Source organism: Orcinus orca, chromosome 15, assembly GCF_937001465.1.
Source record: "Orcinus orca chromosome 15, mOrcOrc1.1, whole genome shotgun sequence".
Classification (NCBI taxonomy): Eukaryota; Metazoa; Chordata; class Mammalia; order Artiodactyla; family Delphinidae; genus Orcinus; species Orcinus orca.
The window spans coordinates 77,255,906-77,268,877 of NC_064573.1; the positions used below are offsets into that span (position 1 = coordinate 77,255,906).

At 45.6% G+C, this 12,972-nt stretch overlaps 1 protein-coding gene across 22 annotated transcripts in view; it reads right to left on the reverse strand.

Annotated features, from left to right (window-relative positions):
* SPRING1 (SREBF pathway regulator in golgi 1) overlaps nt 1–12,972 on the reverse strand; it is a 314,339-nt gene that overhangs the window by 177,380 nt on the left and 123,987 nt on the right. For 10 of the 22 annotated variants that reach the window (XR_007471544.1, XR_007471546.1, XM_049697620.1 and 7 more), the window contains one exon: nt 11,638–11,724. The exons of 6 other annotated variants lie outside the window; for them this stretch is intronic. Coding sequence is in view for 13 of the 16 variants with exons in the window: in XM_049697620.1 (XP_049553577.1) it covers nt 11,647–11,724 (78 nt within the window). In the remaining 3 variants the exon portion in view is untranslated. Of the gene's footprint in view, nt 1–8,930; nt 9,138–11,637; nt 11,725–12,972 lie in introns of those variants that run through there. 6 more of the 22 variants (XM_049697618.1, XM_033408672.2, XM_049697612.1 and 3 more) reach the window with 3 other exon arrangements.

Sequence of the window (12,972 nt, forward strand, 5' to 3'; positions counted from 1 at the left end):
GTTCATAGCAGCATTATTCACAAATAGCCAAAAGGTAGAAACAACCCAAAGTCCATGAAGGGCTAAGTGCATAAACAAAATGTGGTCTATCCGTACAATGGAATATTATTTGGCCATAAAAAGGAATGAAGTACTGACAGAGGCTACAACATGGATGAACCTCAAGAACATGATGCTAAATGAAAGCAGCCAGATACAAATGGTCACATAGTATATGATTCCATTTATATATAGTGTCCAACATAGGCAAAACTACAGAGACAGAAAGCAGATTACTGGTTGCCAGGGGCTGGGGGGAGAGGGGAATGGGGACGAATGAATAATGGGTATGGGACTTCCTTTTGGGTGATGAAAGTTTTTTAGAACTAAATCAAGGCGGCAGCTGCACAAGACTGTGACTGTACTGAATACCACCGAATTGTTCACTTTAAAATGGATAATTTCATATTATGTAAATTGCCCCTCAATTAAAAATACTAGAAAATATGTATTTCAAATATTTAAGAGAAAATATATAGGCCAAAAAATAAACAAGCCCACAGACTGACTCTCAGGTCTGTGGTGCCCAGGTGTAAGTCTGGTGCACTTAATAAGTCCCGACAGACGGTCTCGTGAAGAGCTGGGAGTTAGGATCCCTGTTTTAACTGGGAGGAAACTGAGGCTCCAAGAGATAAAGGGACTGGATGAGGGTCAAGGGCAGGAGCTGGGGCTGGGGGCCAGAGTGTGGTCTCCAAGCAAACTGGTCCCATGTTCCGTGTGCTGGGGCTGAGGGCTGGGAAAAGCACATGAGGGGTGACAGCTACTGAAGGAGGTGGTGGTGAGAGGCCCTGTCAGAGCTGCAAGTTCAGACAAGAACCACGCGTGTCGAGACTCCCTTGGAACTGTCACCTCCTCCCCACAAGGCTGGGCGCTCTCGTTCCAAATTTAAGGCAGTTCAGAAGACCCATGCTGAACACTTACTGTGCACAAGGTTTGCGCTACGTGTGAAAATCATACAAGTACCAAGTCTGACGCCTAAGGGTTCGCTCTGTGCAAAGCCCATTCTACACAAGGGCCTCTCAGATGCTCGCAGCAACTCTATGAGGCAGAAGCAGGACTGGCACACCCTGCAAGCGTTGACTTACGCCAATTCAGCCATGCACCGCTGGCCAAAAGAAAGAGGGAGAAAGGCTCATTGAAAGGGTGTGGACAATGCCCCCTGTCTTGTTCGCATGTGGACTTGCCACACAGGAAGCATGGAAATGGAATATATGGACCTGCTCATCTGCAGTTTCCAATCCTGGGAGCCTTTCCTGTGATGAACAGCTGTCTGCGCTAAGTGTGATTCTAGAACAAGGTTTCTCAACCCTTCAGGGGGAGGGCAGTCTATCAGATTTTCAGGTTTTTTTTTTTTCCCTGTACGCGGGCCTCTCACTGTTGTGGCCTCTCCCACTGCGGAGCACAGGCTCCGGACGTGCAGGCTCAGCGGCCATGGTTCACGGGCCCATCCGCTCCGCGGCATGTGGGATCTTCCCGGACCGCGGCACAAATGCATGTCCCCGGCATCGGCAGGCGGACTCTCAACCACTGCGCCACCAGGGAAGCCCTCAGGTATGTTTTTGCCTTCACCCTGGCTTTAGAATCTAGTACCTATACACACTGCAACTCACAAGTAATAGTATTATCCCATTCCACAGGTGAGAAGACAGAGGATCACAGGGAATAAGTTACTTGCCCAAGGTCTCTGAGCTAGTAAATGATGAAGAAGAGATTTGAGCTCAATCTGTTTTACCCTAAAACTCCTTCCTTTTTTCTACACTATCCTGCCTCCCTATCTGCAAGAGAGGCCCAAAGGAAATCAGCATGCCAGAACATAGAGACTCTTCAGAGACTCTCACTCCTGGAGGTGGCAGTGAGCAGTCATCTGCATACCTCTTGGTTCTGGATGAGGTCACAAGTAAATTCAAATACAAAAAGATATGTACTGAGCTGTGTAATACTTAGGATTCATCAGATTGCAAGAGATAGAACCTAACTCACACTGGCTTAAATCAAAAAAGGAAGGTATTGACTCATATAACTGGAAAGATCATGGGATGACGGCTTCAGGCATGGCTGAATCAAGGGCTTCAAATGGTCAGAACACAGTCTGTTTGTCAGTTTGTTTGCGTTCTTCTGTGTTGGCTTTATTCTCAGGGAGATTCTTCCTTCCTTTACATAAAGAGATCAACCACCATCACCATGTTTAAAATCTGACCCCTTAGAAACCCAGCAGAAAGATTTTCTCCAACCCAATAATTCCACCAACATCCCTGAAGTTGGCTCTGATGATCTCAGCTTGCGTCCCGTGAACATCCAGGAACTAATCACTATGGCCAGGGGTGTGTGAGATTCTCCATGATCAGTCCTGGGCCATGAACTCACCTGCAGAGTTTGAGGGTAAGGTGAGCCTGAAATCTTTACAGAAAAGAGTCGGATGCTGTGGCCAGAAGGCAAGGGATCAGGCTTAGGCAGGTGAAGCGGACGGACTTGGTGCCATCCTGGAACACCAAGAACTGGGCTGGGCATGTTCAATACATGATGTCATGTCACGACAACCCTGTATCATTACTGCTGTTTCACGAGGCTCAGAGAAGCTCAACATCGTGGCCAACGCCTCACTTCCAGGTGAGGAGACAGCGCTCCCTGCCCAGAAGCATTCTGCTCTTAGGTAGTGGAGCTAGGACTTGAACCCAGATCTGTCTGACTCGAAGTCCACAGTTTGCTCCTGTCCCAGAGGATCCCCTCCAAGCTGAAGCCCCAGGAAACCTCTTCAGCGCTTCGTTCCAGTCTCTTAACTTGCAAATCCAGTCAGCGAGTTCTTTATTTCCACAAATGGTGCTATTAAACTAATGGCTCTGGGAACTACAGGCTGGCCTCTGAGCAGTCAAGCCTTCCCCACGTTCTGCCTTGCAAAGAAATACATTAGGAAGTCCAGTAGCCAAGGCCCAGGTGGAAACATTTACCGGCCGCCATTTTGTTTCAGGATGGCAAAAGGCACCTCAAACCCTGAACTTGAGCTCCTTGTACAGCCTCTAGTCGAGAGCTAAAGGCGGCGGGGGTCAGTCACCTCCTTGTAAAGGGCGGTGGCAGACCTCATCAGGCAAAAAAGCTGAGAAGCCAGGGTTGAAATAGAGGCCTCTTTCTGTTTGGTCAATAAGCAGCTGTGAAGGATGCGTAGGACGGAGCTAAATTTATTTGTTCCTTTCTTTCTCGGAACAGCAGCAACGAGGCTCAGAATGCAGCTGTCTCGCTCTCCCGTGAGCCTTCTGCAGGCACCAGCATGCACAGACGTTGGCTCTCCAGGACGCAAATTTTTTTTTTCCTGTTGGTTCCCTTCCTGCTGCAGGCAGGACTTCCAGGGCCTCTCTCCAGGGGGTAAAACTTTGGAGCTGCCTCCCAGGCCCAGGGTGAAATCATTACCTTTTAAACAGAGAAGGGCTGCTGAATGTAGATACCCTGGCCCTTGTGGCCACACCCTGGAAAACCACAGAAGTCCCGCCAGCCTCTGCTTTCACTGCTCAGACCTGTGGGAAACTTGTAAGACACAGCCGTGTGGGGAGGGGGTGTGGGCATCTTGGGAGGGGCCTCCCACATACAAAGCCAGGCTGCTTTGCCAGAGTCCTTTCTGGAATCCATCTGCCTTCGGAAAGCCTAGCTGAGGGCCACCTTCAGCCAGGCCTTGAGCACACTGGTGGAAGTGGGAGTTTTTTAAGAAGTGCTTTGTTGAGACTTTCGAAAGGTCCCCGCGGGTGGGGAAGTGAAAGGAGGAGGGGACATGGGGGAAGAAACTGCTCCTTTATTTCTAGCCTTGCTTGAACGGCTTCTTGACGGTTACTGCTACGGTTCTGCTGAGTCAGAAGCATCCCCAGCTGCTCGCCGGAAACACAGCTGTTAGGTGAAAATAACCACAGAGCCCAGCACTGAGCATCGTGCACCTTCCAGAAAAGAGGGCAGAAAACCTCAAAACAGAAAAGTACAAAACAATAAAAGAGGCACTGTCAAAAACCCACCACGGCTCGCTCACTCAGCCAAACCTGTGGCTCTCTCCACATCGGTCACAGCTCAGAGACAGAACAAAGTTTGGCAGCTTTACCACAGTAGTAGGTTAAGTAGTGCCCCCTTCCCCCCAAAAGGGAGATGTCTGTATCCTAACCACTGGAACCTGTGTATGTGACCTTACTTGGAAAAGGAGTCTTTTCAGATGTAACAAACTTAAGGATCTCAAGGTGAGGTCATCCTGGATTACCTGGGTGGGCCCTACATTCAATGACAGGTATCCTTAGAAGGGTGAGGCAAAGGGAGATTACACACTCAGAAGAGAACATACACACAGACACACAGAGGGGAAGGCCAGGGGAAGACGGGGGAACATTGGACTTTATGCATCTCCAAGCCAAGGAACACCAAGGATTTGGTACGGCAGCCACAGGAAACTAACAAACCACCGTGGCTTCCATTTGCCAGGTCTTCTCTCCACCACCCCTTTCCCCTTGTCCAGACGAAAACATTCAGAGTATCTTGGTTGCAAGGTGTCTTACATAAACATTGAGGTTCCCTTTCCTGTGGGCTTAGTAATTATCAGGAAGTAGGATGGTGCCTCAAGGACTCCAGGGTCTAGGGAGGAGCTGGGATCCCTAGGTCTAGGTAAGACTCTGCCACAGACAGAGACGCAGGTGTGTGACCTCATTAACCAGCCACGATTCACTGATGTAGCAGAGCATGGTGCGTTAAAAAACAGGCTCTGGGGCTTCCGTGGTGGCGCAGTGGTTGGGGGTCCACCTGCTGATGCAGGGGACACGGGTTCGTGCCCCGGTCCGGGAGGATCCCGCATGCCGCGGAGCGGCTAGGCCTGTGAGCCATGGCCGCTGGGCCTGTGCGTCCGGAGCCTGTGCTCCACAACGGGAGAGGCCACAACAGTGAGAGGCCCATGTACCGCAAAAAACAAAAAAAACAGGCTCTGGGTTTGAATACTGGTTCTGCCATTTACTAGCTGTGTTGCCTGGGGTAAGCTACTTAACTTCTCTGGGCCTCAGTTTCCTCACTGATACAATGGGGACATGACCCCATACAATGGGGACATGACATACATTGGGGATCCATCTGTACAATGGAGAGATGAGCTGAAAACCATCCTGCTATTAAACATATAGAGAGATGTTGAAAAGAATAATTACTGTTAATGCATAACAAAGTTTCTAAGGAAATTGGGGTAATTCCCAGGGGCCAAAAATAAAGACGGAAAGAAAGCCCAAAGTTGATAGTGCAGTACCTGAAGTGACTGGGGACAGGAGGCACCACCTTGGGTCACACAAGGCTGGGAGCTGGAACCAGAAAACCATCATAAAGCTGGGTCCTTCATGAGCTTCCATCCTGATACAGTTGTAAGGATTAAGTGAGTTGGTACATGCAAAGTTGTACTTGGATGAGGCTGTACTCGACAGCTCTTATTGTTTAGTGCTTTATACAATGTAGTAACTGACTATTTTTTTTGGCAGTTCAACATCTATGGCACCATATTTTGGTAACAGCGTCCCAATTTACCTTTGGGAGAGCATCTCTCTTCCACCCCCCTGGAAGGAGGATATACAACTCAGACCTGGCCGATCAGAGTCAGGAATTACTCAGGGATGGGTGTGTGATCCTAAGTGGGTTAATCAGACTGAATAATGGTTGAAATATGGGGAAAGAGAAATTCACTTTCTCTTGGATCTGCATCTGTGTGGGATATGAGCCTGGAGCTGCTGGATGCTATCTCTGTCACTATCTGGCTACAGCCTGCCTGAGGATGAGGCCAAAACCAAGGAAAGCAAAGATGAGAGACAGAGAGATTCCCAAGGACATTGTCTGAGTTCCTGGATCCCGCAGAGCCTGAAACCATCAGTACCTCCAAACTTCTGCCCTCCTTCCATACTGAGACTCCAATTACATGTAGGGTCAGCCATCTAATATTGTTTCAGAGTCTCTGATGCTGTGGTCATTTTTTCCCTAGTCTTTTTTCTCCCTGGGCTACAGTTTGAATAACTTCTATTATTGTGTCAACATGTGTACTAATTTTTTCTTATGCAACTTTTAATGTGCTGTTGTTTAATGTGCTAAGAATATGTTGAATATGCTGTTTAATATGTAAACCTATCCAGTGAATTTTACATTTTAGATATTGTATATTTCCTTTCTAGAAGTTTCATTTGGTTCTTTAAAATTTTTTTCTTCCACTTCTCATTATGTTCATGTTTTCCTTTAAATCTTTGAACATATTTCTAATAGCTGTTTTAGAGTCCTTGTCTGTTAATTACACCATCTTTATCATTTTGAATCTGTTTATAGTGACTGATATTTCTCTTGGTAATGGTTCACATTTCTATGCTTCTTCTTTAGATGTCTAGTAATTTTTTATTAGATGCTAGATATTATTAATGTTATGAATTGAATGTCTAGATTTTGTTGTTGATTTTGGAGGGAAGTTAAGTTATTTACTGGTCAGCTTGATTTTTTGAGGCTTTTTGAAAAGCTTTGTTGGGGTGGATCTAGAGAAGCCTTTCTTCTAAGGCTAGTTTAGCCCTACTACTAAGGTCTGACCTCACTGTGGTCTCTAATGAATGCACTGGATGTTCAATAGGTTATTCCCATCCTGGCTTGCTGAAATTTGAATGTCCCCCAATCCCATAAGAGCTCTGGGAATTATTCAGTGTATACTTCCACAGTAGTTGTTCTTTGCCAACTTTGTAGCATTTTATCCAAAGCCTGAGCAACTTAGTATTCAGCCAATGACTCAAAGGGCTCCTTATACAGATTTCTGGCACTGTTTATCTATGTAGTACCATCTTCTCTGGAACTTTGCCTCACAAATTCCAGCCTCATCAACCTCTGCATATGATCATCTATGTCTCCTCAACTCAAAGAGGTCACTATGCTCTGCTTAGAATCATCCTTCCTGTGCTGCAATCTAAAAAGTACTTCCAGGCAGAAAGGTGATCACAGGCCAACTCATTTGCGTCCTTTCTTTCAGGCTCACAGTTCTGCACAGCCTGTTGCCCAATGTCTGAAACCAGTTGTTTCATTTATTTTGTCCAGTTTTCTAGTTGTGTACAGCTGGAAAACAAGTCTGGTGCCAGTTACTTCATTATGGCCAGAGGCAGAAGCTTACTCTAACTAACTTGAGAGAAAAAAAAGTATACATTGGAAGGGACTAGGGAGATTCACAGAATAGATGTAATAGCTAAAGAACAGTCCTTAGAAGGCCACAGAAGCTCTGGAGACCCAGGGGAACTAAGAGTCAGTCTCTTCTGGGCACAGATGCCTGGATGAATGAGCTCCGACCCTGTGGAGTCCTTCTAGACTCAAATTTCCGGGAGAATATATCTGGACAAGCCACAGTCATGGGCTTGTATCTTGGCCAGAGGAGAGTAAGGCACTCTGATTAATGACACTACCAAGACGACATCCAGGACTTCTCTGGTGGCGCAGTGGTTGAGAATCAGCCTGCCAGTGCAGGGGACACAGGTTCGACCCCTGGTCCAGGAAGATCCCACATGCTATGGAGCAACTAAGCCCGTGCGCCACAACTACTGAGCCTGCACTCTAGAGCCCGTGAGCCACAACTACTGAGTCCATGTGCCACAACTACTGAAGCCCGTGCACCTAGAGCCCGTGCTCCACAACAGAAGCCACCGCAATAAGAAGCCCACACGCCACAACAAAGAGTAGCCCCCGCTCACTGCAACTAGAGAAAGCCCACGTGCAGCAACGAAGACCCAACGCAGCCATAAATAAATAAATAAATAAATAATCTGTACAATTGATTGTATTTAAACAAACAAACAAACAAAAAGACGACATCCAATGGGGGAATATGGATCACCAAAACAAAACTGGGTTGCTCTTTCCAGAAGAAAGGAGAATGGCTGATAGGCAAGCAAAAACAATAGACACAGTACCCAACGTCCACTAGAGAACATCTTTAAGAACAGTTGACTTTTAAACTCAGAGCCTTGGTGTTTATTTTTGCTGTTTCCACACTAGACTGCATAGCTGTCCTTCCCCTGATATCCCTACCTTCCCCTGCAACACAGAAAGACTTTCCCAGCGACAATTGCTCTTTATGGGCAACATATAGACAATATGAACTTCACATGAGGTGAGAAACACCAGTTTAGGGCTCATTGGTAACAGATTCTCTGAGTCTGCCAAGGTTCAGGGAAGACTTCCAGAGAATAAAACTCATGGGATGGGGGTGGGGGAAGCAAGCTTGAACCTGTGTCCTGGGAACAGAGCAAGGAACAGAACGTGTCCATTCCCCTTCCCCTACTCATAAGCAGCCAGAGCTGGAAGCGCTGTACCTGAAAGAGAATGTGTTGTGTTTCAAGATCAAGTATGAGGTGGCTGCAGGCTGGTTTATCCAGCGACATAATTCAACCAAACATATAGACAAATGCATCAACAGGTAAGGGAACCACATGCTGTCTGCTGAGGTTGTCCTGAGGAAATTCTGCCACCCCCACTCTGCCTACAGGTTAATCAGATACTCTGGGTGTATGTGTGTATTTGTGAAAGTTCTACAAAACTCATCACCTGAGGTTCTTAAAATTTCCACAGACATTATTTTCTTGTATAATCATACCCATTTCGGAGATGGAAAATCAGAGGTACAGTACATGGGAACGGTGAGTCAGTGATAAAACCAAGAATCAAGTTCACAACTACAGTATAAATTTCTCCTGATGCCTTGAAAACAATTTTGAAAGCATGGGCGGGGGGAGCAGGGAGGTAAGAGAGAGGGGAGAGAGAAAGATAAAAAGGAAAACAAGTCTTCACAGGTGTGGGTTTTCAGTGTTGAGAGATGCTGTTTGTATACAATCAAGATTTAAATTGAAATCATAGTCAAGTAAAAGCACATCGAATCACGTGGCTACGTTTTTTTTCTCCAGCTTTCTTTATTAACTGCATCCATTGTCTGGTTCGACTTAGAAAGAAGTCTTTTCATTCCTTGTTGGGGCTTTTTCTTTCCCAAGAAAGAAATCGTGGTACGTTCCGGTGACTAAGCTCGCCTCCCAGGTCATTGGGAAAAAGATATGGGGATTAGGATAGCCTTCTGGGGAGGTTTCTGGAGCCTGTGAGGTCTGTAGAGGGACAAAAGATCACGTTCACTGTTGTATTTCTGAGCCAAGCACAATGCCCGATCCATGGTAGGTGTTCAGGAAATTATTTGTCAAACGAAAGAAGATGGAGTGAACGTGAATCTTCAGTCACTCCTACCCTACATATTCGCCAAAACAGACCCCAGGGCTTCCAGGGCTTCGCACATTTTTTCCATTCTTTGTTGTCCTGGCGATTGTCTCCTCACCCTTTTAAGGCAATGGATCTTAACCTTTTGTGGGTCATGAACTCTTCTGAGAATCTGATGAGAGCAGTGGAGCCTCTTCTCAAAAAATGCACAGACTCAGACACACGAATTTGCAGATCCTGTCCAGCTGTGAGCAAGTACCCTGGACCTCACCCACAGTCTCAGCCAAACAATCCCAACCCTCCTCTCCTTCTTCCCCACAAAGTTATTTGCTCCTTCTCTGGGTTCCCACAGCACTTTCTTTTTAGTTCGAAACAACAATAGTTTATTTTGGGACTTCCCTGATGGCACAGTGGTTAAGAATCCGCCTGCCAATGCAGGGGACACGGCTTCGACCCCTGGTCTGGGAAGATCCCACATGCTGCGGAGCAACTAAGCCCGTGGGCCACAACTACTGAGCCTGCGCTCTAGAGCCCGCGAGCCACAACTACTGAAGCCTGTGCGCCCTAGAGCCTGCACGCCGCAACTACTGAGCCCATGCACCGCAACTACTGAAGCCCACGTGCCTAGAGTCTGTGCTCTGCAACAAGAGAAGCCACTGCATGAGAAGCCCGCTCACTGCAACGAAGATTAGCCCCTGCTGGCCGCAACTAGAGAAAGCCCACGTGCAGCAACGAAGACCCAGTGCAGCCAAAAAAACCCCACAATAGTTTATTTTGCTCATACATCTGTCATTTGGGCAGGGCTCAGAGGTACCCTCCACTCTGTTAGCTGGGGTGGCTTGAGACTGCAGCTGGAATCATCCAAAGACTCTCTCACCTACCTGTACCTGGAGGTTGATGATGGAAAGGCCTAGACAGCCAGGAGCAGTAGCCAGGGGCCTGGGTCAGCTCTGCCTGTCCCTCTCTCTCTACTCAGTCTCTCTGGAACACCCAGAGCACTTTACACCTACTTCTTTTACAATTTAACACACAATACTGTAGTGATTATTTATGCCTGTTGATGGTGGTAATTTACTTAGTCTGCTTCACCAACAACAGCACTGTAGGTCCACCGGGGACGACAACCAGAACATGTTCATCTCTGTTTCCCCAGGGCCCTAATGGGTACCTTGCATATGGTAAGCATTTAATATACACTAGTTGGATTACATATGTAGGTATGTGCTTATCTTATTATTATGCTCCACTGCATTTCAGAAATAGGATTAGAAGGTAGCCTATTTACATACATCAATACAACATAATAAAAATTTTAAACAAGGAAATGGGGACTCATTGAAAAGGTAGGAAAATACGTTGAAATAAAGGATAAGATCGGTACCCAAAATATATACCACGGATTTCTATACCATTATTGGCAGTGACCCAGAAATCTGGTTTGAGCATCCTGGCAGTATGGGCAAAGAGGGAAACAAAACTGATGGTGTTGGATATAAGCAAACTGATTGCTTAGGAAAGCACAGCTTCTACTAGTAAACTTGCAACCACCTGGCATTATAAGTGATAGCAAGTTTATGCTCAATGCAGGTTAAGGGAAGTTCAGTACAAGCCAACCTATAAGTGGCCAAAACAAAGGAATAAAAGGCTGCAATCCTCTGAGAGTCTGGTTTTATCCACGGAAAAATGTAAGGCTATCTAGTCCAGCTTTTCCTAAAGGACATGTGATGGAATACCAGTCCTGGAGAAGCTCTGCCCACAAAGGGTTCTGCAGTCAAGGAAAGGTGGGAAACCCCGCATGGCTTCCTCTTGGAACCTCACAGCGAACACTAGCATTTTAAAGGCTCTGAGAAGTCCTGCAGTAAAGAAATCCAGCACTTCCCAAGCTCCTTTGCCCCCTGTTGTGCAAGAACCTAGGGACAGTCTCCAAACGGGACTTAGGTCCATTGATCCTACTTGTAAAGAGTTTTTCTTTCTCATAAGAACAGGTAAGATGAACAGACTGCCATTCTTAAGCAAGGTATGCCAATATGTCTTTCCTCTGTCCCTTCTTAAAGGGACCTAGGAAGGAAACAAAGTAGTATGTTCAAATCTCTTCCTTAAAGCACCTTTATTTAAACTCCTCTTTGCTCTTTTTTTCTAGGCATGACTTCAAATAAATAAATGATTTTTGGAAAAGAAATTGGTCACTCAACTTCCAAATAAGGCAGAAGAAAGGTGTGATGGACCATCACTAAGAGTCCACAATTTCTGCCCCTGAGAAACTAAAAAGGGGTCAGCATACCCCTTTTCCTTGCTGGTCACCTCTGTAGATGTCAGATAAGACCCCTCAGTTACCCATAACCATAGCCATGTCCTTGGCTACCCATAACTGAGCGCTAAATGAGCAGTACTTACCCAGACCAGTCAGAAAACAAGAGTCGCACCTTTGGCTGATGGCGGGGAGCAGCAAGGGCAATAACTGTCTGTTTGTTTTGGCATCGCCTATGAAAAGAAATTAAGGGTGTGTGTTACCCTTTGTCCAGTTTCTGTCTCTTGGTACACTAGCATTTCCATCTCAAAAGAATCCAAGTGTGAGCTAGTTCGAAAAGGGAAAGCGTGCCCGATTTTGGCAGGCCATGGAACAATCTCAGAGTCCTTTCTTCACAAAGCGCTTGTTAATATCCTACTTAATATGCTACGGAACACACGGTAGAAAACTAATGAAATGAATGGAGGGACTGCAGAGCCTTTAAGATCGATTCTCAAACTCGGTTCCATGGAGCACCAGTGGTTCCCCCAGTGTCTCAGGGGCTGCTGGAAGAGAGGGGAAGAGGCCTCTCTCAGGCAGAGATCTGAGCCCCCAGACCCAATTCAACCACATCAGTTTCTCTTTTTTCAACCCAAGGACGTATTTGGAAAAAAAAGGGTGGGGGGTCGGTTACTTAAATTAGAAAATATTTGAGAAGCACTGCTTAAATAAAGCTCCACATATATTATTTCTCAGAGCTGAGATTCTGATAAGAATTGAAAAGTTAACGGTTTTAGTTATATTCTTAGCAAGAACCTAGTGGGCAGAAATTTAATTTTTTTTTAATCAAAAGCAGAGCCATGGCAAAACATATGATAAACAGAAAATATGTGCAGCCGTATAATTAATAAAGAGCTAATATGCTTAGGTTATAAAATGATCCTACAAATTAATAAGGAAAAGACCAATAACCCGGTAGAAACACGGGCCAAGGCTACAGAAATTCACAGAAGCAGAAATGCAAATATTCAATAAACATATGAAAAGATGCTCAGGCTCACTTGTCAGGGAAATGCAAATGAGAACAATGAGCTACTATTTTTTACCCATCAGATTGGCAAAAATGGAAAATATGTGTAACATCCAGAGCTGGCGAGGGTGTAAGGAATCTAGTTCTCTCAAACACCATTGGGGGAGGACTGCAAATTATTATAAAGTGGTGGAAAATCAACTGTTGGTATTTTTGAAAATCTAAACTGTAGCCCGGCGCTCCCACTTCTGGGAATATATCCACCAAAAATGAAAATGCCATTGTATAAAGACATAAATATATGAAGAAGTATATTACAGCATAATTTGTAATAGTTTAAAAAAAAAACCCAAAAAACCTGGAAGCAATCTGAATGTATATTAAGAGGAAAATGGTTGAAAAAAATCAGGATGTATTTACATTAAGGAACACAGTACAGATATCAAAAATTATAAAATAAAACTGTACACAC